The sequence below is a fragment of the Anopheles coluzzii genome, chromosome 3 (assembly GCF_943734685.1).
Source record: "Anopheles coluzzii chromosome 3, AcolN3, whole genome shotgun sequence".
Taxonomy (NCBI): Eukaryota; Metazoa; Arthropoda; class Insecta; order Diptera; family Culicidae; genus Anopheles; species Anopheles coluzzii.
In genome coordinates, this window is record NC_064671.1 from 50,563,392 (window position 1) to 50,588,212 (window position 24,821).

Sequence of the window (24,821 nt, forward strand, 5' to 3'; positions counted from 1 at the left end):
AAGTTTTGATTTCTTTTTAAAATATGCAGCTCCAGTAACTTCAGACTCCTTTACTCATTGTTAGAAATGCGTGTTTAATAGTCAATCTATTGTTTTTATTGTTTTAATTATTTCTTTTAATTCATTTAGTATCAGTACCCCTTCATACAACAAAACAAGCAAATAGCACGATCATGAATAATGATATTGTGGCGCAACTGGCAAAGTGATTCGAAGTAGAATTAGCGATGTGGTGTAGAATTAGCGATGAGGGAAGGGAATGAATCCGAATGTTCATTTCTATTTTTAGCTCTTTTTTGCATGGGTTCATCCTTCACGTGTGTTCACTATCCCCGAAAATGATCTGTATTTCGCTGGTCTTTTCGGGGAAAATTCGTTAACGAATTATCCCCGAAAAGACCAGCGAAATCCAGCGTGGTCGGGAGCTTGGGACAGGCGTTCCCCGAATTAAGACCCCCTCGAGCTACGACGATTTGCAGATTATGATATCGACAATCAAAAGTGGTCATTGAGACGAGATTGATGTATTTTTTTGAATTTCTGTGCTGATCATCGTTACAAACACATTTCCACAGAATCCACATTATTACATTATTATGAAAAAAATACACGGTTTCATAGATTCTGTCGGGAACGAAGAAACCGCGTAACTCGGGAACAGACTGTACTGTCGTATCTCGGAGGCGAAATAGCGACAACGTTGCGCGTGCGACAAAAAGTAGCTCAAAATTGCCTACAGAGCTACTGATCTCGCGCGACATTTCTGCTTCATCGGAAACAAACGAATTATCCATTTTGTTACGACCCAGACTGATTCAAAACTCCTTAAAATAAAATTTAACTCATCTTAACTTAATTTGTATGTTTTTCAACTAACATGTAGGTTGACTGGGTCTTTTTTTGAGCTACATTTTGTTGCGCGAGGTGTTTTCGCTCTATGTCTATTTGAACGGTCATTTGACCTCGTTCCTACACAGTCCTTGGCTTTTTAAGCACCTTGTTATTCGCGTTCCCATTATTGGCTGTCATATAAAATCGAATGAAACAAATTTCGCGCGTATTCCATATGTTTGTCTTTCTGAATACGCTCTGCGCCGGATTTGTTGTGAATTATATCTTCAATACAGCCGTTCTGTTTGTATCGAACAGCATTTCGAAATGTCGACCTTGAAACCACTACATTGTCTAAATCTAGGTACGTAAATTAATAAAAACCCATGTGTTTGTACTTCCACAGTTTATTCGTATTTTATTCGTTGCAGACAAAGCACAGCAGCGAACATTCATCGAGTTTTATAAGTCATTAGGCGAGGTATGAAAAGCAGTTCAAAAGTTAGCTTTTTTTATTTTAACTTCCTTGTGTCTATCATCTATAGAAACCGGCTACTACTGTGCGAATTTTCGATCGAACGGATTATTACAGCTGCCATGGCGTTGATGCCGCATTTGTTGCCAAAACACTTTTTAAGTCTTCGAACGCGATCAAAATTATGGAAGTAGATAATCAGCAGTTGCCGTATGTTTCCTTGAGTAAAAACAATTTCGAGGGACTTATTCGAGACCTACTGCTCGTGCGTAACTATCGAATAGAAGTGTATTCGAAGGAATCGAAAAGGAAACATGAGAATGATTGGTCGATCCAGTATAAAGGATCACCAGGGAATTTGGCACACTTCGAAGATGTTTTGTTTAACAACAATAACGAAATGGTTATCGGTTCGGCTCTGATTGCTCTGCACATTCGTCATGAATCCAAGCAACGAATGATTGGTTTAGGATTTATCGAAGTAAATGAGAGACGTATGGCCGTGATTGAATTTGTCGACGATGATTTCTACACTGAGCTGGAGGCTTTAATTGTAGTTACGGGACCTAAAGAGTGTCTACTTCCCAGTGTCGCAGCAGAGGTAAGTTGCACATATTGTGTATATTAAAAGAATACTTAAATCGGTTTTATTATTTGGCACTGTACCAACAATGCCATATATCAGTATCAGCAATAATAACAAATTCGATATTTGGTGCTAGGACATCTATTTCGTATAATCGATCTTTTCGAATATAATATATTTGTGTTTTTGCTGAATGTAACTTCCCTTCAATTTGTCGTTCAATTCCCTTCACGTAGCATAAATTCGCAATAAGTGTTGGTATATACAACATATCGTTCATGGCAACTGCTGGTTTTGAATTTCCAATACAACTTCGCAATTTTCTTCATATGGTTAATCACATCACTTGTCAGTAAGCTTTCTAGCCTTGACTTCAGATACTTTTTGTTGTTTACCATATTTATTTGTTATTTGTTATTTATTAATTAAAATTCAACGGACCGCAAGTGGCCCACTTGAAGCGAATTCATTTACATTCATTCATTATAACATAGTCACATTTCGGTCATTCATTTGTCACGCTTAGTCTTAAGTAACATATGCTAGGATCTTTGAGCATCAGAACATGTTTATATAGGCAACATTTGGTTCAATTCACATCACCAACTAAGAACTAGTCGTGGGTAAAGTTGGCAAAAATCCGAAGTTGACTCAGATTCGACTCCGATAAGTTCGGAATCAACTCCGGAAGGTAGGTCCGTGCTGCAATATCCGGAGTCGTTGGGAATCGTGCGAAATGGCCCGGAGTAGCCCGGAGATGCCCGGTGTTGGAGTCATCCGGAATCATTCGGAGTCGTTCGGAATCGTCCGGAGTCGTCCGGAGCCGGAGTCGTCTGGAGTCGCCCGGAATCATTCGGAGTCGTTCAGAATCTCCGACTGCGAACGACTCCGGCGACTCCAGACCACTCTGGACGACTCTGGACGACTCCGAACGACTCCGGCTCCGGGTAGATCTAGTGGTTCCATATTGCCGGAGTCGGAATCGGACTAACAATAGTCGGAGTCGGATCGGAATCGTATCGGAGTCGTGGGTGTGCTCCATACAGCGCATCACTACTAAGAACGCCGTATTGTTTTGATTTTCCGTAATGTGTGCCATTTTCATCTTTTTCTGTCTTTTTGGCCTGCACGTAAGCTTCCCTTGAGATTTCTATTATCAATACGCCATGAAACGTTAAGTTTCCTTGTCCATAAAACAGATTAATATGTTACTTCGTTCTTTGTTCATGTAGTTTTTTTTAGCTTTTTTTAAATATAAAGTAGTAGTAGTAGGTATAGCTTAAAGAGATAAGAGATTTCGAGCTCCGTGACTATAATTATTCCTGGTTTTTCAATAGAATCGACTCACATGAGAAAGGCCACAAATAAAAATATTATCTTCAGTAATCCGCAATATCCGCTATACAATTTCAGACAGGTGCCATAACTTTATTACTATTGAAAGTGTTACGCTTAAAGTTTGCCTCTTTTGTACTCTTTGCATATCCCAACATGTTTGATGTGTATCGCTCATACGTCTATTTTGTTTTCAACATTCTCGTTAATTCTTTAGTACGAACGTGTCGAGCAAATTATGAAGCGTAATAATGTGATCGTTACAACACGCAAGGTGAAAGAATTTATGAAGGATAAAGTCGATGTCATCGACAGTTTGAACAAACTGCTGCGGTTCCGCGAGGGACAGCATCCAAACGCAAACACCATTCCAGAAGTATCTAAATCGCTGGCTCTAAGTGCACTGGGTGTAATCTTAAACTATCTCGAGCTTACTCAAGAACCAGGCAACCATGGTCAGTTTCGTCTGGAATCGCTCGATGCAAACCGGTAAAATATCAAACGTGTAATGATGTATTGTTTTCCTGTTAATTTTAATGTGTTTATTTATTTATTTTTCTATTCAAGCTTTGTTCATCTTGATGCAGCTGCAGTATCGGCTTTGAATCTTTTTCCAAACCCAGGCACGTCAGTTAAATCGAACGCCTATCGATGGCAAAGTGTTCTGGGCGTACTTGATAGGTGTCGCACACCACAAGGCCACCGATTGATGGCACAATGGATGAAACAGCCGCTACAAGATTATGAGATTATCAAAGATCGGCACGATATTGTGGAGTATTTTGTCAACAATACCATAGTACGCTCTGAGCTTTATGATAATCATCTTAAAAAGCTTCCAGATATAATGTTCGTGCTCAAGCGTCTTTTACGCAGAAAAGCTTCGCTGCAGGACATTTTTCGTTTGTACCAAGTTATTTTACGTGTGCCAAGAATGTTAACTCTTCTGGAAACGAACGATCTAGAAAGTATTGCTGTGCTGAACAATATATACAATCCTATCAAGGATAGCTTGAATGATTTGAAGCTATTTAAATCCATGGTTGAACAAATCATTGACTTGCAAGCGGTCGAACATGGCGAATATCTTGTAAAAGCTGATTTCGACAGCCAGCTAAAGAAGCGAAAAGAAGAAATGGACGAAGTTTATTCTAAAATGAAGCATCATCTATCCACAGTAGCCAAAGACATCGGATTGGATGCGGGATCGTCTATTAAGCTTGAATTTGTTAGCCAACATGGTTACCATTTTAGAATCACGCTTAAAGATGAAACTTTAATACGGAAGAACAATTCCTATCGCATCTTAGATGCCGTAAAGGGTGGCGTTCGGTTTATCACAACTAAACTACAAGATTACAGCGAGTCTTTTGCTACGTTAAAAATTGCGTATGAGGAACAACAGCAAACTATTGTCGCAGAAGTGATACGTGTAGCTGTAGGATATGTAGAACCATGGACAATGCTCAATAGTCAGATAGCGTACTTAGACTGTCTGGTAAGCTTTGCAGTGAGTGCTTCAACTGCACCGATCCCATACGTACGGCCCAAAATGTATCGCGAAGGTCCAAGTGTGTTAAAACTGATTCAAGTGCGTCATCCCTGTTTGGAGTTGCAAGAAGATGTCAACTATATCGCCAACGATGCAATGTTTGACGCCAAGGAAACTTCCACTTACATTATCACCGGCCCAAATATGGGTGGCAAAAGTACCTATATAAGATCTGTGGGAGTCACTGTCTTAATGGCTCATATCGGCTCATTCGTACCATGCGAGAGTGCAGAAATGTCAATTTTCGATTGCATCTTGGGGCGAGTTGGCGCCGATGATAATTTTACCAAAGGACTCAGTACATTCATGGTGGAGATGATCGAAACTGCAGGAATAATTCGCAGAGCAACAGATAGATCGCTTGTAATAATCGACGAGCTTGGGCGCGGCACATCAACATATGAGGGATGCGGCATTGCGTGGTCCATCGCTGAATGGCTAGCAAAAGAGAGCAAATGTTTTACCTTATTTGCCACCCATTTTCAGGAAATAACCGACCTTGCCAGCTACGTAGAAAACGTGAAAAACTGTCACATGCAAGCCATAGTTGATGGCGAATGTTTGACTTTATTGTATCAGGTAAAACCGGGAGTAATGGAGAAAAGTTTTGGCATACAAGTCGCTAAGCTGGCTAATTTTCCGCCAGGTGTCATAAAGGTAAGAACGTGTAAGAATGATGTAAATCGAAACAAAATCTGCAATTACTCCATTTGTTTACTTTCAGCTAGCTCAAAAGTTCTACAATGAATGTGAAGATCATCGAGGAGTCATTAAAGAAAAGCATGATACTGATTGTTTGGCGGTGCTGCAAAAGTGTTTCTCTGAGATCGATAATTTTGATTGTGACAGTGATAATTTTGCTTTGACTCCTGATGCATTGGAAAGATTGTTATTTTTGGTTAATTAAGAAAGGGTTTCCGTATGTATCATTCCATCGTATTCTCCAACAAGACAATAGTTGTTTGTGATGTAATAAATTTGAATTGAATTTGTTGGATATTTGAAATGAATGATGTTTGTTTCTTATTGCGATTGCGATGCCTCTCCCAAATAGAAATGATTTTGATAAGTGTTTACGTATGAAAGCCTTTAAATTAGTAGTGTCAAACTCATGCACGGGCCGCTATTTTTTATACCAGGGATCTCCAAACTAAGGCCCGCGGGCCGCATGCGGCCCTCAAGAGCTTGTAATACGGCCCACGATGACTTTGCCAGAGTTAAAGAAAATGTTACGTTACTTTGACTTTAGTCACTGAAAGCCAAAGCCCACAAGTGGGTACAGACAGGCCTTGACCGACATCGGTTGTTGAGCCAAAGAAGAAAGAAGAATGTGATACAAAAATCAGATCTTGATCACTTCTTTTCATGTCATTTTGGGATAACAGTTATGTTGTAATAGTTAAAATTTTGTTGCAAAATAAAGAAAAGTACTGAATCAATTTATAATCAGTTGGGTTCGGCACGTAGCAAAAAAAATTGCATAATTTTGTGCCAACTAACAACCCAAGCGCCACAGATTAAGCATAAATGACAAAAAAGAAAGCTCCATAGCTTCACCTGTTTGCTTAATAGACGGCGTATAAGACCAATATAATGATGAGTTATTATAATTAACTCATCATTATATAGCTGTCCTTTTTTGCACTTGCAATGTGTTTCGACAAGCTTCATCTAATCGTGACCTATATAGCCTTCTAACTTTCCTAGCAAAAATCAATATGAATGGTCGTGTGGTCAGATATATGGGTCCCAACTGCCACAAACCACTAAACGATCACTAAACGGGTTCTAAACGACTCAAGCTCCTTACCTAAACGGAATGTAGAAATACTTCGTTTAGCAGATGGCAAATGACTCATGCATTCTAAAAATAGCAAAAAGCTGGTGGTACCATCTGTTGGTATGATACCTAACCAGTGGAGCTTCCTCGCTTGGAGAGCTTTCTCATTTTTCTTTCTGAGCTTTCTCCTGTTGTATAGTTTCGCATACCCGTTTATTGGAGGTGTGGCACTTGGGACGTTTTAGGATCATTATAAGGAGATAGTCTTCTTCATCTTCTTTTGGCTCAATCAAGGCCTGCGCCTGTACCACTACTTGTGGGCTTGGCTTTCAGTGACTTATTGATCACCCCATAGCAGGATAGTCAGTCCTACGTATGGCGGCACGGTCCATTTGGGATTTGAACCCATGACGGGCATGTTGTTAAGTGGTACGAGTTGAAGACTGTACTACTGTACTAGGAGATAAGGAGATAAGGAGATAGTACTTAATCTATAATAACATTGAGTCGGACAAGCTATTCACTAATTAACTGAAAACATAAAGATTCTTAAGGGTGATATTATAGTTTTGGAAGAAATCGTTTGACAAAGGACTGCCTTCAGTGGTTCCAGGCTGGTTCTTAGAATCAGATGTAACGAGGGCACTATTTTAATATGAGGAGAAATGTAGCTGCAGATAAGGACCAGTCGATAAGATAATGTAACAAACGAGAATGTTGATACATCAAATAGAAATTATGAATTAATTATTATTTTTCACGATGATACAAAAACATGTACAGGTGACCCGCGAGATACGACTGAATTTGGGACTGAAAAAATGTCCCAAAGCAAGGCGTAAATAGATATAGTCATATGTCGAATATCTTTGAATATAAAGTTTATAACCTACGTTGAAGATCCGATATCTCTGATATCGAGAATTTTAATTAATAAAATGTTGGATAATGTATAAATTTAACTCCAAAACCCGTTTACACGATATAGATACTCAAGATCGGGTAGTTGGGGAATCTTTGAAAATGTGTGTGTAACGGTTATCAGCAAATTTAAAAAAAGAACATCATGTTCTTTTCAATGACATCTTTAAACTGCCAAAATCTAAATCGTCGTATCTGCAAATCGTCGTAAATCGAGGGGGTCGTAACTCGGGGGACACCTGTATTTAATTCCCTCAAACTGATTAATCATCACGTGGTTCTTTAAAAAAAATCTAAGTTTTATTTCTACAGCATTACAACCGAGCTCTCCATACCTGGATGCAAAACTTTATAGCTGTTTTGAAAATATGTTCTGAGCGTTAAAACTATTCCCCTATATCAGAGATGTCAAAGTAGTGGTCCGGGGGCCAAATGTAGCCCACGAGATCTTTCGGTCTTTCGCTCGCGACCGCTTGCGAGCGCCTACATGTATGGTCCAAAACAGCCAAAATCATACAAAATCATGGAAAAGTCTGTGGCTTTGCGTTCTGGCGCCCACCCGACCTTTACCGAGCCATCCCGAATAGTTGTGTTCGTTAAACATGTGTGCGCATCAAAAGGACATGTGTAGCCGTGAGGAAACTTTTCTGTGTCTCTTTTGCCTTGTCCTTGCCTTTAGATCCTGATGAGTAAAGCATGCATACCTTTCGGGTACGTTCAGGGTATAAGCCCTGTCCCTCTCATGTTAATCGTGAAGATAGAATCGTATACTTACCTTGTCGATGTTTTATTGTACCTTCTAAGCATGTATGCACAAAAAAATAATAAATTCAAAAATCTATTTATTTTGACAAAAATAACCCCTCAATTCCAGACAATTTTATAGTAATGGATGAAAAATATAAAGCAAATTCTGTTATAACCTTTCGGATGAATAAATGTGTTAAAGATACAACTCGCATTTTAGCTTCAATCTCATACACATGTATAAAACCCTGAATTTTGTGGCATATTGTTTTCGTCGCTCATGAGTGGACATGGTTGTACCACTAGGTTGAGCAGTACAAACATATCTGATATATCTGAGACGGTTTTCTGATTTTTTATCTAGAGGGTGATGAGAAATGAGAATGAAATGAGTGAAATTGAACGTCGCGGCGAACGTTCCCGGGAACGAACGAGTTCCCCGATACGGTTGCATGGCTAATTGAAAGTAATCTGATAATTTATTTTTTACTTTATTTTATATCAAAGTTTTAACAAATGCAATGTAATTGTTATCCCAAAATGAAATAAAAAGAACTGCAAAAGATCTGATTTTTGTATACTATAATGTCATAAAAAACTAGGCTGCGGCTCGTGCTATTAATTTCAGTATAATTTTGGTCCGCGGGGTCAAATGAGTTTGGCATCGCTGCCCTATAAGCTTAAAAACCTCCATAGCAACGTTGCCAACATCCCCTAACCATTTACAACATTCTACCGCGTGGATTAAGTAGTCCATTATTATGATTCGAAATCCTGTAAGCGTAAATTACAGTACGTCCCTCGTGAATAAAAAGTAATTGTAAAGGAATCAGTGGGCTGGTCTGGTGGTACAGTCGTCAACTCGTGCGATGTAACAACATGCCCGTCATGGGTTCAAGTCTCGAATAGACTGTGCCCCCATACGTAGGCCTGACTATCCTGCTATGGTAACAATAAGTCACTGAAAGCCAAACTCACTTCACTACAGGCACAGACAGGCCTTGACCGACAGCGGTTGTTGTGCCAAAGAAGAAGAAGAGAAGAAAGGAATCAGTTATTTCAGAATGTAAGATGTTTTCAGCATAATATTTAAATCGATATTGTTAAAACAAGAATAAAGATACAAACTGCGAATTTCATGAACGAAGTTTTTGATTATCAGTTCCAAGGATACAATTTAGTTCATTATTCAGAAATAAAAACAAGTTTTCATAGATTAATACGATCTAATACTTAAGGTATTTGTGGGTATTATAAATGAAAAAAAAAAACAAAAACAAAACATAAATGCATGAAAATGCATCAAGCAGTAATTTATAATGGCTGTTAGGTGGATTTGAATATCTTACCACATATCAGGCTAACATCACACGATGTAGCGCAATGACGGCATCATGAGATCCTATTCTACGTTTTCTCAATGGTTTGCTATGTCCGATTCGAAGCCTTCCTTGCTAATGTTGAATATGTGTAGCGGTTTGAAGCAGACGCAAAACGAGTTTTTTCTCCACCTTCTCCGCCATCCTACCAGTGAGCAACATTCAGCTTCAAGTTTAAGCAGGCACGCGATGGTTGACTTTCGTCGCTATCGTTATTGCAGTGATCATCAACGAAGTCTTCGACGCTTTCAGTCGTTCGTCGTCCGCGAAGCTGTTCAGAGCAACTTGTTCGAAAGGTGTAGTGTAAGATAACCAACGAGTGACGAACACGGGAGTAAAAGAAAAGAAAACATAATAACTCGTACTACAGCAAGGGATTGGAAAGGTAACCAACGCAGAAAATGTAAAGAAATGAGTAAAGAATAAATCTTTCCTTTTAACATTTCTTTACAATTGTATCAAGCTAACAGTTAATCAATGGTTTTCGGTATACATGTGTGTCGCTACATTTGCTTCGGAGGGGTTGTTAGATGCTGCAAGGGACGCAGTGTGTTGTATAAAAATCTGTTCCAGCCTGCTTTACAATAGTGTTGTTCAGTAGTGATGAACCATGTGTTAGTGCAGCGTAGTTGGCCAATCGTGTATGCTGCCCTTTATATTAGCTTCTCAGACGTGCTACGATTCCGTGATCTAGTTCGTTCTTTGCTTCGATCAAATCTTAGCGGCGTTTCGTATTATGTTGAACAGATTAATTCAGTGAATATGAAAAAAGTATCGTTATTCTATGTTTAAGGTAAAGGAAATTTAAATGCGTTGTAAATTAGCGAATGCGTTGTAAAATCAACAATTTTAAAGGGGTGTGATCATTTGATAATGCTAAATAGATGTGCTCGGCTTACGGAGATAGAATATCAAACACTTTCAATGTCATGTGGAGGCCATCGAGTGTTGCAAATGAATCGTCTTCTTCGTAATAGCTTGCTTCCTGATCCCGAAAAAGGGTTCGTCGCTTTGACGGCTGTCACTGCTACTGATGATGCAGTCTTTCATTGTGTGTGTGATTAAATCAAGTTATTTTCTGCGTTCGCTATTTGACAATTATCAACAAAGTGTTTGGTAAAACAGTTGCTCTAACACGCGCTATCTGTTTGTTATAAATATGTGCTATGAATACACAATCATTACCGTCCATTAGTTTCTTAAGCAGAATATTAATATCTATGTTGTGTATTGAATTTTATAAAAAAAACATCTATGTAAAATAAGTACAAAATCATATAAGACTACTACAAGTTGTTTATATTTATTATAGTTTATTGCAGCTAGAACTCACTAGCTAAACTTCGATTACATGCCAACTGTTGAATTTGAGTTTGTGTGAATTATTTCATTTGGCACGTTTTTCTATAAAAACAGTCTTAATAGGCCTTGACATTTTTGTGAAATGATCAAAAACCGGTTTTCTACATGTTTTTATTAGCGGTCCCGTAGTACAGTCGTCAACTCGTACGATTTAACAACATGCCCGTCGTGGATTAAAACCCAGGATGGACCGTCTCCCCTGAAGCTAGCAGGACTGACTATTTGGCTGCGTGGTACTGAATAAAGCTTCGAAAGTCTGTATAGACCGGGATGTTCGCGTAGGACATTTACGCCTAATAAAAGTAGAAGAAGATGCATGCTTTTCAATTGAACTTTCAACCAAATATAGTGCGTTCAATTAAAGGGCGTGCCAAGTAAAAAGTGTTCAATCATTGTATTCCGACTTCAGTTCTTCTTCTTTTTATATTTGGCGTAACGTCCTATGCGGACATGCCGGCCTATACAGGCTTTCAAGACTGTAGCTAGCACCATCGAATTAATTTGTTTTGTTTTTTTTTTTGTTAATGAGGGATCGAATTAGTTTCTGCACAAACAAAAGTAATAATAAGTTTACCAATCTTTCAGGAAGGCCATACAATGTTTTTGCAAACAACGGGATAAAATGAGAAACGTTGCAGCAACGCTGTTTGTTATTCTCACTGTCTTCAAAATAAGGTATGCTGTAAGTATGTGTGCAACGGGTGTATTTTTTAATACAGTAAATTGCACCTATACGTAAATATGGTAACATAACATGGTTAACCAGATTAGAAAAAATTATAATATAGTGTTTTTTATAAACCTAGTTTTAGAGAAGCTTCAACCAGTATCGTCAAGAATGGTTAGGTTTCTATAAATATATAGTGCATCCTAGGCACGGTACATTTATTTCACTATTACAAAGAAAATAATGATTGATAATGATAATGAACCATGAGTTTAAACATACCGTAACAATTTCAAGCGGTGAAGCGTGAAGCTAGAATCAGCATGGTTCAATCTTATCACGCTGACAATTATTTGCACGTTTGTGTCGAATTCAAAGTGAGCTGATATATCAGATAGGCTTATCCAGTGCAATTTGACGTTTAAAAACGAAAAGAGGAAAAAAACCCGGTTTGACAGTTTGATTTTTCCGAATACAGTGAACCCTCTCTTATTTGAGAGGCGATGGGACTGTCGAATAAGAGGGGTTTTCAGAGGTGGAAATTACAGAGGTGGAAAGTTAATGAAAGGTCCATCCAAACAAGAAAGAGACAGAACATTTAGTATGCAGCCTTAACTGTTTCTATAGGAAACTGCGAACAGGATTGCCAATTCGAGCATACATCTTTCAATAACCATGGCAACACCATACACAAATAAGAGGGACACAGATTTCAGAGGTTTTCCAAATTGGAGGAACAAAAATGTACTGGAAATCAAGGGACTGTGCAAAATGTTCAAATAAGAGAGGTTTTTCAAATTGGAGAGGTGTCAAATAAGAGAGGGTTCACTGTACTCACTCCTAAGATTGTCCAATTTTTTCACTATTTTCTATAGTTTTGAGAATAATTCGTGATAAAATGAACGGAACTTGATAGTGTGTAAACTGGAACACTGATCGGTTATTGGTTAAAACTCACCATAAGCGTTCTGCGGTTTTTTGTTCGATTGGTACACTATTCCTTGCTTCCTGGTTATATACATTCAAAAATCACCTCTTTTGTTTAAAAATTTATTGCGAAGTAACGGTTTTGTTAGGATCAGGTGAGCTTCATATCTTGATGTCAATCTAAAAACTGACCGTCTCGTGGCTTTTTGGCTGCTTTCTTTTAACTACTCCAGAGCAAGGTCTTTGAAAGAGAACAGGTCGATGCGTTTAAAGTAAATTAACAGAAAGCCATGGGAAAATTTTAACAGTTAAAGTGAAGATTGTTTATGTTTAGCGATGGACGTTGCTATGGAGTGAATGAGAGTTTTGTTCATCATTTTGCACTCATTACCTTTTAGAATATTATAAGGCCAAAAATACACGGACCGGAATTTTGCGACCGCGGAATTCTGCCTGCTGTTAAACCTATAGGGTAAATGTACCAATAGTGGTGCAATTTGTAGTGGTACCGATGTGTTTTAATGGATTTAAAGTGACAGGAAGGACAATTTCTGAATATTTTAACACATATGTTTTGGAATATGTTTTATCTTTGCAATCACACCCATTTTAACCCTAAAATACATCAAATTTACGAAAAAATACATATTTTTGTGACTGCTTCGTTGCACCTATAATGGTGGTATGGTTCCTATAGTCGTCGTATTGTGTTCCTGTAGTGGTGGTAAACAAAGATGCATCAAAAACGGTGTATAATATCAATGAAACTTAGTTTCGAAGCTGTTTTCGTATGAATAGCAAGGATTACTGTCATAATATAGGTTTCTTGCGTAATTTGATAGTAAAAAAATGTATAAATTTGATCCATGAAACTATTGACTAAAGTACCGCATCACACCTGTCGTCAACCGACACCCGGAAGAGTGTGCTTGATTTGAAGTCAATTTTTCATTCAGCGAGATAAGCGAATTTTGGCCTGTTTTTGGTAAATTACCTACATAAAACTCATTTCTGTTGCTTATTTTAGTGAAAAAAGTACGACATGTCAAAAATTTCCTCGAAAAAATCTAAAACGACCTGTTTTTATTGATTTTATAACTATAACCACTATAGGAACATGCCTGTTTTGTGTACCTATAATGGCACTATGGTAAAAAACACTTAAAAATGCATAAATATGGTCAAAAGGCAAATAATTTTAGTAAAACAATAACATTACATAACAGTTATGTTGAAAAACTAGTAATTGCGTGGTTATGTGGTCGTTTAGAACGTTAACAGAAAAATGAGTTTCGTTATGAAATCCTAAGGATTTTGGAAAAATGTTGACACATTTCACAAAATAATGGATTTTTCGGTCACTAAGTAACGGAATGGCCCCATTTAACTTTTAAACCCTTTGTAAAAGGCTAAAGAACATTTCACACTAACTTAAATAACGTAATTACTTTTAATTTGCCCTATGAACCGCATTTTAGAGCAATAGCACCACTATTGGTACTACCACCACTATAGGTACATTTACCCTATACATTTAGAATTCAATCATGGCTGATACAATCCAAGTATCTCATTTATCATTCGTCGCCGGGTTATCAGCAAAAGACGGTATGCATATTGTACCAGTGTCTGCCGATTGGATGTTTCATTTTACTCTCAGTGTTTAATCGAAGGTTAATAAGACTTCTTTTACCCAGTTGGAAAATGTACTGTGCTGTTTTATGCCTGTTAAACTTTTCGTTCTTTCAGCAGGACCGTTGCAAACGGTAGTAATTCGTGGTCGCGGAATGGTAAACAATGAAAAAGGTTATCAATGTTTCTGTTTGCAATTACTGTTCAATGTTTGCAATTACTTCTCCTTTATTCTTCAGAAGTGGTTGGCCGCAAGAAATTTATCCAATATAATCTTCCTAATAGTAAATTTGTCCACTTTTCCGCGATAACTATTAGCTGTTTGTTTGTAAACCCTTTTCCATGAAACTGTCAAAAGCGAGCTGAAAATGGCAACCTAGCAATGGGCTTTGCATCGGCCTGTGCTCCTTAATAGAACCTGACTCCAGAGTAACGCTAGCTACCATGTTTGCCATTTGAGACACCGTTTTATCTTCAAGGCACACTAAATTTTGTTAGGGAACGAATTTTCAAATCGTGTGTCAATGTATGAGTGAGAAAGAACATGGTAAGCCCACCTGATAAATACACTCACTTTGGTCGAATTGTCAGCCTCAACTGTGTAATGACATTCGATTAAATGTCAAAATTTTCACAATGTCTAACACATTGTATGAAAATATAAGACACGAAACAGATTATTTTTGCATGGGTTTCTTATCGAATATCATTGCATTTTGGCACTATTTGGCGGTATATCTAAACTCACGGTTATAATAACTTTAATAAACCTATTCCCTATGCGCTTTGAGTCCATGGTCCAAGCCTCATTTGAACCGTCTTACCGTAGTAGCAAGGACTGACTATCCGGCTGCGTTGTAGGGTAAATGTACCTATAGTGGTGATAGTACCAATAGTGGTGGTATTGCACTAAAATGCGGTCCATACGGCAAATTAAAAGTAATTAAGTTATTTACGTTAGTGTGAAATGTTCTTTAGCCTTTTACAAAGGGTTTAAAAGATAAATGGGACCATTCCATTACTTTGTGACCGAAAAATCCATTATTTTGTTATCTGCATTTGATCGTATTCCTCATTCCTTACTTCTAAATAAAATTTCACAACTTGACGTCAATAATCTTTTTGTATCTTGGTTACGTTCTTTTCTATGTGATCGTTCCTATAGTGTTAAATTTAACGATATGTTTTCGACTCCCTTTTCATGTAGTGCAGGCGTACCGCAAGGTAGTGTTCTAAGTCCTTTGCTGTTCATAATTTTTATTAATGATGTCCGTACCACCCTCCCTCCTGAGTGTTTCCTCTGCTACGCAGACGACCTCAAAATCTTTCTCCCAGTTTCGTCTCCTAGAGATTGCATTTCCCTACAAAATATTCTTGATCGTTTTTCGTCTTGGTGTTCTAGTAATTCCCTCACATTATGTCCTGATAAGTGTAACGTCATTTCGTTTAGTCGTTCGCAGTCTCCAATCACTTACTCGTACGTCCTAAATTCTGTACAAGTCAATCGTGTTTGTGTCGTAAAAGACCTCGGTGTCTTGCTTGACCTTCAGCCACCACATTGACTCAGTTGTCAATCAGGCGCGGAAAACATTGGGTCTCCTAAAGAAAATTGCGTGCGATTTCTCCGACCCAATGTGCCTGAAGACTCTGTTCTGCTCTCTGGTCAGATCGATTTTGGAGTACTGCTCAGTAGTCTGGTCCCCTACAGCTCGAACCCACGTGGAACGTATCGAGCGGGTGCAGCGATCGTTCACCAGGTTTGCTATATGTAAAATCCTGGGTGGATTGTCCTCCCCCATACCTCCTTACGAGGACAGGTGTCGGCAGCTTGGCCTGGAACTATTGGAAAACCGCCGTTCCCATGCCCAATCCTCCTTTATTGCCGCATTACTCCTTGGTAATATTGATTCTCCTTCCCTTCTTTCTTCTATCCCTTTCTACGCCCCTAACCGTGTTCTTCGAAACCGCCCTCCCCTAGTGATCCCTTCCCGCCGAACTGCAGTGGGCCGTAATGACCCCCTTCTTCGTGCAATTCGTCGATTTAACTGTGTATATTCTATGTTTGATTTAAACCTTCCCTTATCCTCTTTCCGATCCCGCATCAGAACCCTCCATAATCCCGTGCTGCCTTAATTTTTAATTTTTAATTTTTAAATTTTAGACTCTAATTTTCTAAAAAAAAAAAATTTTTCTCAAATTTTGATAATTCGTGTTAATTTTTGTTAGGTTAGGAACATAGGTAATAAGTATTATTTAAGCATTTGTGTAACCAAAAGGTAGACAAATATATATGAATATGAATATGAATATGAATATGAAATGTGTCAACATTTTTCCAAATTCCTTAGAATTTCATAACGAAACTCATATTTCTGTTAACGTTCTAAATGACCACTTACTTGTGCAATTACTAATTTTTCAAAATAACTGTTATGAAATGTTATTGTTTTACTAAAATTATTTGCCTTTTGACCATATTTATGCATTTTTAAGTGTTTTTTACCATAGTGCCATTATAGGTACACAAAACAGGCATGTTCCTTTAGTGGTTATAGTTATAAAATCAATAAAAACAGGTCGTTTTAGATTTTTCGAGGATATTTTTGACATGTCGTACTGTTTTCACTAAAAGAAACAAAAGAAATGAGTTTTATGTAGGTAATTTACCAAAAAAAGGCGAAAATTTGCTTATTTTGCTGAATGAAAAATCGACCTCAAAACAAGCTTTCTGTTCCGGGTGTGGGTTATACGACAGGTGTTATATAGTACTTTAGTCAATAGTTTCATCAATCTAATTTATATATTTTTTTACAATCAAATTACGCAAGAAACGAATATTATAGCAGTAATCCTTGATATCCATACGAAAGCAACTTCGAAAGTTTCATTATTATTATACATTTTTTGGAGGTATCTTTGTTTACCACCACTATAGGAACACAATACGACGACTATAGAAACCATACCACCATTATAGGTACAACGAATCATTCACAAAAATATGTATTTTTTCGTAAATTTGATGTGTTTCGTGGTAAAAGTGGTTGTGATTGCGAAGATAAAACATATTCCAATTGCAATGTGTTAAAATATTCAGAAATTGTCCTTCCTGACACTTTAAATTCATTAAAACACATCTGTACCACTACAAATTGCACCACTATTGGTACACTTACCCTACTGAATAAAGTCTCGAAAGCTTGTGTGTAGGCCGCCAAGTCCACGTATGACGTTACGCTAAGTAGTAAAAACCTATTCAACTGTGAATTAACGCACATTAGATGTCTGACAAATAGCCAAATCGTTTTGACCTTTGGTTGTTTATGACATACAAATGTTCATTACTTATGCAAATGCCAAGTTCATGAAAAATTTACGCAAATTCTAGCATATAGTTTATTAGCGTTGCAATTCTATGCACAACATAATAAAGCCAATTATGTGACTCGAGTATCAGTGAAACAGTGTCAAAAATGCTGATTTTCTGCTATGATCCGTGTTAAACAACTAGATTTCTCTCTGGTTTGACATATCTAACTGAACGAAGGAAATTTGCATTATCTGACTCAATGGGAAACCGTTTTTTGTCCAACAGCATTTCGTCAGGCTAAAGCTACGGAAAGCGTTTTGATTTACAATGTTTCTATTAATTGAATAATTTTAAACCTTACGAATTGCATGTTATTGCATTCATAAATAGAGTTTAAGTAATGATTGTGCGAAAAAATTAAAAAGTGTGTGAATAATAAAATGCAGAGAAAGTAGAGAAACATTACACATTACACATTACACATTTAAAAAATTACAACGCCATACGTAGGAGTAATCATAAAACTATACGATAAATACTGCGTTTCACGTAACAGTTTTTATTTTTTTTATTTTTATTATTATTATTGTTTACAAAAAAGGCTGATCAATTTGGCAGCAATGTCACAAATCAATGAAATAAATCTCTAACAAGCTTGCATAATACCGGTTTCGTTTCGTTTTGATTTCGTGCATAGTGGTTTTGTTTGACATTGTTCCGTTTGAATCAGATAATCGACACTAACATCATTACTCTGAAACTTTTCCCTACAATTATTTCCACATACTATTTCTATTTCAAATTACACATTTTAGTGATAACAATAAGTTTTGGTACTCAAATAGCTTTTATTCATGCTCCATTTAAATGTTTTTTTTGCTTTCCAAACATGTATTCCAAAACGTATTATACCGTGAATTTTGGCTTGTTCATACAGGGCTGCTAAATGTTTTGTATCGACGGTGCTTTGCTCGCGTATGCCAGGTCTGACTCAAACCCAGCGTCAGATATGCACTGAATCATCAGATGCGGTTGTATCTCTAGCATCCGGTCAGTGGATAGGAGCAAATGAATGCCAAAAACAGTTCCATGGTAAGATGGTTGGAAATTATAGACCAGTATATTGTATGCTCTGTACTCACATTATATATTCATTAATATTTTATGAAAGGTCATCGTTGGAATTGTACTCACGTATGGAATACTGATATGTTCGGGCAGATAGTAGTGATAGGTACTTAGAAAATTATGTATTTGAAAATATTTAACATACAGGACCATTATTATTGATTGCTAAAGCCGAAGAAAAGTATGGCAGTAGCAACAACATGCGTAATTTCGAGTTTTGAATAAAAATTGTATTTTTTAGGTTCTAGAGAGGCTGCATATACTTATGCTATAACTAGCGCCGGTGCTGTATATTCAATTACGACTGCCTGCGCTAAAGGAAACATTACAACATGTGGTTGTGATATGAACCAGAAAATTTTCTCTTCTAGTGAGTCTGAAGTGAGTTCGAATTGTAACATACCTAAATACAGTAAGTGTTCGCTAACTAGATGCTTTTTAACAGAAATGTTGTGAAACTGGACGTTCGTTAAATGGGATGGATCACGGTCAAAGTGTGTTCATAAACTAGATGATTTTTAAGTGAAATGCTTTCAAACTGGATGTTTGCTAACTGGGATGGATCCCACTCAATGTGAGTTTATAGATCAGATGGGCTTATCCAGTAAAATTTGACGTCTAAAGACGAAAAGAGGAAGACAACTTGATTTTATAGTTAGATCCAAGGTCTTTGAAAGAGAACAGGTCAATGTGTTGAGAGTAAATTGTACTGGATAAGCCCACCTGATCTATAAACTCACATTGACTGGGATCCATCCCAGTTAGCAAACATCCAAGCAAAGTTGAGACAGAAAGCCATGGTAAACTTTTGAAACTAAATTGAACATTGCTTATATGTTTAGCAATGGATGTTGCCTTCTTCTTCTTCTTCTTCTTCTTTTTCTTCTTCTTATTCATATATTTATCGTAATGTCCTACGCGGACATCCCGGTCTGTACAGGCTTTCGAAACTTAATTCATTGCCATACAGCCGGGATAGTCAATCCTTGTTACTGGGAGATAGTCCATTCTAGGTTTGAATCCATGACTGCTGAACCTCCTTTTTGTTTTTCTCCGTAAATTCAAATGCGCATAGTTTTATTTACTTCTCACAAATGATTTTCCTGGATATTTTGTTCAATAATTCTCACAAAATCTAGCCTCACAGAAAAATTGTTTACATCGAAGCAGCAGTGAACAGAGTTTACTTTGACAGAAGTGATCGCCTCACTTGCAAATGACAGTACTTTTGTGTGGGACACTTTTGTAACGAAAGTGTCATGTCGGTTTGTCGGCGCATGTACTGTGTAGTTTTTTGACTACTAAGCTTTTAATTTTTCTTCCGACGGCAAGACCGTTGCAAAGGTAGTGATTCATGGTTACAAAATGGCAAAGAATGAAAAAGTCTATCAATATTTCTGAATACAGAGTGGACTCAAATGACTTCTTCTTATGTCTGTATGAGTGATTGTCCGCAAGTAATAGAAGCAAAAGAATATTTTTCATATAAAATTCGTCGTCAATTCTTCTTTAGATATCACTCGTTTGTTGGTAAACACTTTTTCATGAAATTGTAAAAAGCGAGCTGAAAATGGCAACCTAGCAACGGGCTTTGCATCGACCGGTTCTCTTTCAAAGACCTTGGTTAGATCCATAACAAACTGGATACTTTGATGTTTTTTCTATGTACACTTATGACATTTTTAGCATTTAATATTTTCTTGGCCCGCAAATACACGACCATAACAATCCAGCCATATAAATGAAATGTCATTCGGACGCGCTACCACGGAAACGCAGAGATGTTCTTGCTGGATATCTCTGCGGAACTGTTATACGCGTTTGAACACGCGAAAATGCGCGTAGTGTTTTTGCGGCCTTACTATTTCAATTTTCATCCGTATAGCTCACTTTACCAAAGCAAACCTTCTACATTTGAGGAAAAAAATAAAATATAAATATAAATATAAATAAATTTTTTTACTCAAAACATTGCAGAAATTCGTGAAATTTACAACGATATTTTTATTCATATTCCGGACAGTTTCGAGCTCATGTTTCAAATTACGGACGTTTTGATTCAAATACCAGACAGCCTCAAAATTTCGTCTATTCGCTTCAAATTCACACTCATACTACACTATTTTAGCTTTTAACTTATTTTAAGTTCTGAACACCTTGAACCCGAATTCTGCGTGAAGGAGTCCATAGACTGTCAAAACGACTTTTGAAACGACGGTGTTAAAAACAACGGGGTTTGGGTGCTGCTTTTCTCTTGTACTCGTAGGTGCATAAAACCGAAGAAATTATATACGCATTGACGGTGTTTTTCGTTCGGCCATCGAGGCCTTTGTCACATATATCTTCACATATCGTTATTTTCTTGTTGTTATCACTGTCTAAAAAAGTCTTGCTTCGAATTCTGTACAGGATTAAACATGTGTTTTAATGAAATTTAGAGCACAATTTGATAAAACATTGTTCTGTTCACGTTCATAACTATTTCCACAATGGATGCCGATATGTTTCAATGCACGTGGACGCGATTTATAGGAATTATCGAAGAAACAACACTGGCGTCGGTTTGAAGTAAAACTGATGAGAATGCCTTCTGCGGTGAACTAACCGACAGAAAATATTTATCGGGACTATTAGGAGACTACTATTTTTAATTGATTCTAGTACATCATCGCAATTATAAAAAAAAAACAAAAAGCGGTACGACCAGTGCCTAGATATGAAGATATTCAATAAAAACATACCAAGTGTCCGTAATTTGAAGCATAACGGTAATTTCATTTCAGTTAACGAATATCGTCCGCAAGCTGGAAAATAAAAACATCCCAGTTAGCGAACACTTACTTACTTACATTCCTATTCCATTTTCCTATTCCAATTGTACATTTGCTCTTAATTTGTTTATCCCATGTTCGATTTTGCACACAACTTGACATGAAATTAAATGTTTTGTTTGGTTTCTTTTCTATTGGTGATGACGATTATCCCCCTTTCCCTTTCGCATATTCTTTTAGTAGAACTGGAAATGGGGAGGCTGTTCTGTGGACATTGGCTACGGCATGCGGTTTGCTAAAAAGTTTCTCGATGCCCGTGAAATCGAAAACGATAACCGGAGTCTAATGAACATGCACAATAACCGCGTAGGAAGAAAGGTAATTTAGAGCGATAATTTAAAATGAAAACAAAAACTACATAAATTGTAATAAAAATAACCAGTACATATTTATCATCCATTGTAAACACTAGACGTGTTATTTAAGGTTATTTAAATATATATATATATATATATATATATATATATATATATATATATATATATATATATATATATATATATATATATATATATATATATATAGTTATATATATATATATATATATAAGCATAAGTTAAATTAAAATGCAACATATACTATGAGTTGTATCGTTGTACTTTATGTTCGGCTAATTTTACTACATTTTTTAATTTAAATTTAGTAATGATGTTATATGTTTAACAATATAGAGCAATTTTGGTATGTCGATTATACTTTACTAAAGATTTGTCATTTTTTAATCCACTTATAGCTAGTAAAGTTACTGCTACGAACAGAATGTAAGTGCCACGGCGTAAGTGGTTCCTGCGCGATGAAAACTTGCTGGAAAAGTTTGCCTTCGTTTCATGTTATTGGCGATGCCATGATGAAGAAATATCGCAAAGCCAAACTTGTTCACGGTATTAACATTAGAAATAATCAACCGCAACTCGTGTTGAAACGGTATGTTTGTGATATGATTATAACATTTTCGTTAGTGTTAAGTTATGATACTAATCCATATATTTCATTTATAGAAAAGTGAACAAACCGTTGCTCAAAAATGGGAAGACACTGGGTGACAGTCAAATTCCAAAGAGAACTGAATTGGTTTATCTGGAGCCTTCGCCTAACTATTGCGAGCGTAATATCAGTATTGGAGTACTCGGTACAGCCGATCGAAATTGCAACCGCACTTCGCAATCCATAGATCATTGTGATCTACTGTGCTGTGGACGAGGCTACAACACCCATCAGATCGAACGAACCTGGCAGTGTAATTGTAAGTTTAAATGGTGCTGCACGGTTACATGCGATGTATGTTCAGAGCGAAAGGAAGCATACACTTGTAAATAAAATATGATCATAATGTTCACTAAATAAATTCACTGTCTATCGATAGACGAATCCTTTGTTTGTTATTGTGTATAAAACCTAGATTAGGGGTACTGGGGGTAGTTTCGACACCGGTTTACCCATGATTGCAATACTTTTTCCAATGTAAACTTACTAGTAGACACCGAAAAAGGTTTTTTGATTCAGTATGTATCATCTTACAAGAAACTACGGATCCTGGATTTTTTGATAACATTTTGATAAAAATAAAAAAAAGTGTGTGTTGACTGCACTGCGGGTCAAGACTGCACTGCGGGGTGGGGTGCTTGTGGGGTGATTTCGACACATTGATTATAACTCTTAAAATAACAAATTCTGATACAGTCTGAACTTCGATTCCCTGCCAACTATTGAATATGTACTTTTTAGCTGGCACGTTTTTCCATACAAAAAAATCTGAAGTTTTTCTCAGCAAGCCATGAGATTTTTGTGAATTTTTCAAAAACCGGGTTTTCTATACAAACCAAAGTGAGTGTATATATCAGGTGGGCTTATGGTGTTCTTCCTCACTAATACATCGAGACACAATTCGACAGTTTGTTCCAAGGTCCTTGAAAGAGAACAGGTCGAAGCGTTTAGAGTAAAATGACAGAAAGCCATGGGAAAATTTTGACAGTTAAAGTGAACATTGTTCATGTTTAGCGATGGACGTTGCTATGGAGCGAATGGAAGTTTTGTTCAGCATTTTGCACTCATTTCCTTTTAGAATATTATAAGAAATAGAATCTAATTAGAATATTACATGGCTGATTGAATCCATGGATCTCATTTATCATTCGTCGCCGGGTTATAAGTAAAGGACGGTATGCATATTGTATCAGTGTGTGTCGATTGGAAGTTTCATTTTACTCTCAGTGTTTCATTGAAAGTAAATAGGACTTCTTTTACCCAGTTGGAACATGTTAAACTTTTCGTTTTCCCAGCAGGACCGTTGAAAACGGTAGTGGTTTGTGGTCACGGAATGGCAAACAATCAAAAAGATTATCAACGTTTCTGAACACAGAGTAGACTGCAATTACGCCTCCTTAATTCTCCAGAAGTGATTGACCACAAGAAATTTAGCCAATATAATCTTCCTAATAGTAAATTCGTCCACTTTTCCGCGTTAACTATTAGCCGTTTGTTTGTAAACACTTTTTCATGAAACTGTCAAAAGCGACCTGAAAATGGCAACCTAGCAACGGGTTTTGCATCGATCGTTCTCCTTAATAGATCTTGGTTTGTTCCATAAAAAAATCTACTATGCTTTGAAGTTTAAACGGTATCTCGCAGTAATGGTATGTGGTTTTACTCAGGCGTAGCACGAAGAAAGAAGCCAAAAAAACTTACGTGGCAGCCAGCTCTTGGATTAAAACGAAGATTTGAAGGCTATAGATTCCAAAAAAGAACATTTCCATCGTCAAATCTGATACATAGGCAACAATTATTGAATCCTTTCTACCAGCAAGCAAGAAACAGTGTACCAACCGAACCAAATATAATTTTATACTAAAAATGAGGAATTTATCAGAGTGCCTGAGCATATATCCTTTGGTCCTGTTCAATAGACCACCGATACATCTCAAATATTGAGTAAAATTGTGAAATTTTTGGATAGAGTTAGGAGTGAGCCCATAGAAAAATTATCAAAGCATCCAGTTTGTTATGGATCTAACTGTCAAACCAGGTTTTCTTCCTATTTTCGTTTTTAGACGTCAAATTGCACCGGATAAGCCCTCCTGATAGTGATCAACTCACTTTGATACAAACGCATGCTTTTTAATTGAACTGTCAGCCAACTATCGAGCGGTCAACTAAAAAGCAAGCCAACTTCGTTCAATTATTGAATTCTGACTGTAGACGGTTGTCTTTCATTGAAGTTCAACAAAGTATTTCGTTTCAATTTTAAGAAAAAATAACTCAAAACATTTTTAACATATGCGAAAGAAATGAAGTTATAAGCAAGAACAAATATTTCGTTACGAACAGCTTGGGACCAGACTCCATATAGTAGAAACTGGAA

General features: G+C 37.0%; 3 protein-coding genes across 7 annotated transcripts in view; all 3 read left to right on the forward strand.

The window, feature by feature from the left end:
* LOC120956015 (golgin subfamily A member 6-like protein 22) overlaps positions 1-24,821 on the forward strand; it is a 111,882-nt gene that overhangs the window by 36,009 nt on the left and 51,052 nt on the right. The gene's annotated exons all lie outside the window — the stretch shown is intronic.
* LOC120958458 (DNA mismatch repair protein spellchecker 1) lies at positions 1,023-5,789 on the forward strand. The gene is made up of 6 exons (XM_040381289.2): positions 1,023-1,195; positions 1,263-1,312; positions 1,377-1,907; positions 3,445-3,716; positions 3,795-5,436; positions 5,504-5,789. The coding sequence occupies exons 1-6, from the start codon at positions 1,159-1,161 to the stop codon at positions 5,684-5,686; spliced, it is 2,715 nt and encodes a 904-aa protein (XP_040237223.2). The 5' UTR covers positions 1,023-1,158; the 3' UTR covers positions 5,687-5,789.
* Positions 9,763-22,827, forward strand: LOC120957778 (protein Wnt-2). Of its 5 annotated transcripts, none has more exons than XM_040380134.2 (8): positions 9,765-9,991; positions 11,558-11,643; positions 18,442-18,596; positions 18,676-18,738; positions 18,874-19,013; positions 21,647-21,781; positions 22,197-22,387; positions 22,462-22,827. In XM_040380134.2, exons 2-8 carry the CDS (start codon positions 11,591-11,593, stop codon positions 22,778-22,780), a joined length of 1,056 nt encoding a protein of 351 aa, XP_040236068.2. In that variant the 5' UTR covers positions 9,765-9,991; positions 11,558-11,590; the 3' UTR covers positions 22,781-22,827. The 5 variants fall into 5 exon arrangements, with proteins under 5 accessions (XP_040236070.2, XP_040236068.2, XP_040236067.2 ...); XM_040380133.2 differs by having other exon boundaries at positions 9,768-9,991; positions 11,554-11,643; XM_049609892.1 differs by lacking the exon at positions 9,765-9,991 and adding an exon at positions 10,000-10,399 and having other exon boundaries at positions 11,554-11,643.